Below are 3,750 nucleotides of genomic sequence, written 5' to 3' on the forward strand. Positions count from 1 at the left end.
TTTTTATTGTCGCCATAAATAAGGAGTACTAGTACATGCAGATGGAGAATATTTGATTTGATGTGTGTTGAATAGTATTTATTTTTAATATAAATGAAATTGAGAAAAAAATGGAGAACAGAGACGAAAGAGAAATTAAATAGACGAGTGAAGAAATAGGGAAAATGAGAAAATGGAAGAGAGAGTAATAATGTAAAGACTAAAATATCTATATACTAGAAAAAAAGGTTAGAAGGGATAAATTATCTAAAAGCAATGCATAAGTACATCAAATACAATTTAATCTCTGTTTAGGGACTTGTGATACTCTACTCCCTCCGTTCCATAATAATATAGTCATTTTGTCATTTTGATACATTCCATAGTAATAGAGTCATGCTAGACTCATTATCCAATTAGCACATGTTTGACAGGGTGGATAACTAATTTAGAGATAAAATTCTATAAAAAAAATGTCATTTGTGAATGTGATTACACTTTAATCCAAGGACTACCATGATAATTTATACCGATGCTACTCTACAGAAGTGCACACTATTTCTCAAGAGACAAAACAAGCTATTTACAATATAAGTACTTCTATAAAAAAATTTACAGAGTCTTCAAATATCATTTCTTTTCTTACTTCTGTATTTTCAGTAACACCATCAAAGGAAAATGAAACAAACAAAAAAAAAAAGAGAAATCAAGATACTCTCAACTTCAAAATGCACACTGTAATGGTAGAGGTCCTTTACCAAGACTATAAAAGCCGCCTCTTGAAGGTCCGGGCAGTCGTCTGGTAAGTACGAACCAGTAACCCAACCCCAATCCCGACTCCAAGGCACACCCCAAGCCCGATTCCTACACCTACTCGGACCCCTGCATTGAACCAAGATAGCTCTCCGTCTTCACCTTCAATATAGTCAGCCGGTCTCCAGTACAAGTCGTATTCTTGGTCGCTTTCTGGTTTATATCGGTTGTAATCTGCCAGCTGAAAAGACCAAACAAGAACTCTCTCTTAAGCACCTTAACTGTATCAAAACCTATTGCTCAACGTAGAGAATATCAGCAAATGTTAGCAGCCAAAGCAACCATGTTTGGAGCCATTAATATACTATTCCCTCCCATCCCGGTTAAGATGTCACACTTGTTGATGTAATTGAACGTATTAATGAATAATGACGGTTTAATATTTCTAAACATCTATTGGGGGGACTATTTATTTTGGAAAAAAATCGAAACTATCCATGTTCAAATGTGTCACTTCTCTATCAGACACGGAAAATTAGATTGCAAACGAAGCTAAAAACATCCCTAGAGATGTAGCATCTCCGTTTATGATAATTAAATTCCTAACGAGAAACGTCTAGCGCATGCCAAACCACCAAATCTACAGTAGCATGTGAATAAACTATCCTGTCCTGCAAAGAAGATTGGCCTTCAAAAGTTTCAACTGCAAAATGAGACACAGTGGGCCCGGAGTTGAGGTCGACCTACCTAGTACATTCGATGAAGGGCCATACATGTGTCTTTTTAGCAGCAAATGATATTATGAGAGACAGCTAAAAAGGGTGTCAAACCCTATCACTTTAATATATGTGCCTGCCCATACCTAATATATGTTGAGGATAAGATTCTAATGTTTAGCTTATATTCAGTCCCAACGATTGTCCCGATTGAAACATGTTTCACCAGAGGAGGCAGGCAAACAGCCATAGTGGAGGATATGGTGTGGATAAGATTAACAAAACCAAAGTGTATCCCAATCTTGAATAAATTATACACAGAAACTTAGATGATGAGTAATTACTAGTAGCTATTAGTCGAAGCGCCTTAATCTGGTTTTTTAGGCTCTCATGGAAAAGTAGACAACCAAGAAACTCATGTCATTATTTAATAATACTAAGCTGATTCAACATATCAGAGGATGAACATAAGATACGTTGCATAGGTCGGAACAAGACAGAAAATTTAAATACATTACCTGCAGATCGTGCTCGGATGCAAGATCCTCATGAGATCCAGAAGCATCACACTCAGGGATTGAATGCAAGACACCCTTTCTGTGTTTCTTTCGGTTATTAAGCTGCACGCTCTTGGTTAAAATGACTGGGGTTCCTGAGGAGGTACCTGCCACGTAAACTTCAATCGTAGGAGACGAAGACTCAGAGCCCGTTATTTGCTTCCCTTTCAGAAATCCAGTTCCAGCACTGATCACAGGTTCACAATTCATACACCACTTTCTAGCTGCATTCGCTGAATCCCCAACAACTCCATTGCTACTCGACATTTCCAAAACCCCGGCGATCACAAGATCCTCCTTATCAAAAACCTCGAATCTCACACTTCCAGTAAACCTTATACAATCTGTACTGACAAATGTGGCCTCTTCTGATTTCTTATCAACCCTGTCGCGCCTAAGAATAGATGAGATCCCTTGTGATTCCATCGAGCATCTTACTCCATTAACCTCAAGGACAGAGTCCATGGAAGCAGGGATGTGGTTGAGGGTTAGGCATTCCGGGGTGGCATCATCAACCAAGAAATTGCTGATTCTAACATAGAACACTCTCGCATCGAACCAATGCAATGAAAACCGGCCACCGGATTGGTACAAAGGGTGCCTGATAATCTGCAGGCCTTGATCACTCCCATTACCATTGCTATGAAATTCATAAGAACTCCCCATCCTCTCTCACTCACTTAACTTTCACCACATTCTTTTGCAGACATTGATGAACTTGGATGAATGAGCTGAGGAACCCTAATCTGAACAAAAGCAGTAAATCAAATCAATCCAAAAGAAATAAGGCAAATGGATTGAATAAGCTAGTAATAAGGCCAAACATCTCTGATTGAAAAGAATTATATGAAACAACAAAATGAACACTGATTGCTTTTTCCACTATGTGAGAAATTCTTGCTAAAAGCTAGTATATCTGTTATAGAAAAATGAGCTGATGCAAACAAATTGCAATATAACTGAATATTACCCAAAATTGAGATTATGTAACCATTCAAAAACTAATCTTTTTCAAAAGAAATTCAGACAATAAGATTCAAGCCCTGAAAAATAGAACTGAATTGCATCAACCAGTTTTCCACATTCAAGAAAATACTTTTGTTGGAAAGGGAGAAATTTGTACAGAGAGTATATTATCCATTGTACACCATGAAATGATGAAACGTATCCCTGAAGTCTCCTACCTTTATAACTCCATCTCTCTGTGTCACACCAAAACCTCAGACTCCTAACACTAATGTGGAATTTTGAACAAAGGAGAGAGAGAATACACATGTCACAGAATGACAGAAGCCAGCCATCCAACTCAACAAAAGAAAGGGACAAAAAAAGAAAAATGAAAGGTCAGAAATTCCGGAAGTGATGACAGCAGCTTACCCTCTTTAATTTACATGGAAAGGATTTGTGGGCTTGGTGAAAATCACAATCTTGAAAATAATTTCAAGAAAAGGAATACAATCAGCTTATGATCTCTCAAATCGCTTTCCTCTATAGCTTTTTTGTGTGGATGAAAATGGAATAATATGACACCCTTCTTTGGAATTATACCAACAAGCAGAACAAATATAGCCTTCGGTATTTTAATACTCCTTATTTTTCTTGATTTCAAAATTCATCGAGGAGTAGGCAGAGTTGATGAAAAGATCCTAGAGTTGGACGGACACACCTGAGGAAGTTTTATTAGCAGAACACTAAAAATATCTACAAATATTTTATTGGTACAATCAAAGGAATGCACATTATAT

General features: G+C 37.2%; 1 protein-coding gene across 4 annotated transcripts; it reads right to left on the reverse strand.

The window, feature by feature from the left end:
- Nucleotides 1-419: 419 nt before the first annotated feature.
- LOC125223553 (uncharacterized protein At1g01500) lies at nucleotides 420-3,750 on the reverse strand. 4 transcript variants are annotated; one of them, XM_048126752.2, is made up of 3 exons: nucleotides 3,383-3,750; nucleotides 1,967-2,751; nucleotides 420-973 (listed from the first exon to the last, which is right to left on the reverse strand). In XM_048126752.2, the coding sequence occupies exons 2-3, from the start codon at nucleotides 2,669-2,671 to the stop codon at nucleotides 743-745; spliced, it is 936 nt and encodes a 311-aa protein (XP_047982709.1). In that variant the 5' UTR covers nucleotides 2,672-2,751; nucleotides 3,383-3,750; the 3' UTR covers nucleotides 420-742. The 4 variants fall into 4 exon arrangements, with proteins under 4 accessions (XP_047982709.1, XP_047982708.1, XP_047982710.1 ...); XM_048126751.2 differs by lacking the exon at nucleotides 3,383-3,750 and adding an exon at nucleotides 3,190-3,347; XM_048126753.2 differs by lacking the exon at nucleotides 3,383-3,750 and adding an exon at nucleotides 2,976-3,159.

This window comes from Salvia hispanica, chromosome 1 (assembly GCF_029641045.1).
Source record: "Salvia hispanica isolate PSC_SH4W2 chromosome 1, Shi_PSC_v1, whole genome shotgun sequence".
In the NCBI taxonomy this organism is placed as follows: domain Eukaryota; kingdom Viridiplantae; phylum Streptophyta; class Magnoliopsida; order Lamiales; family Lamiaceae; genus Salvia; species Salvia hispanica.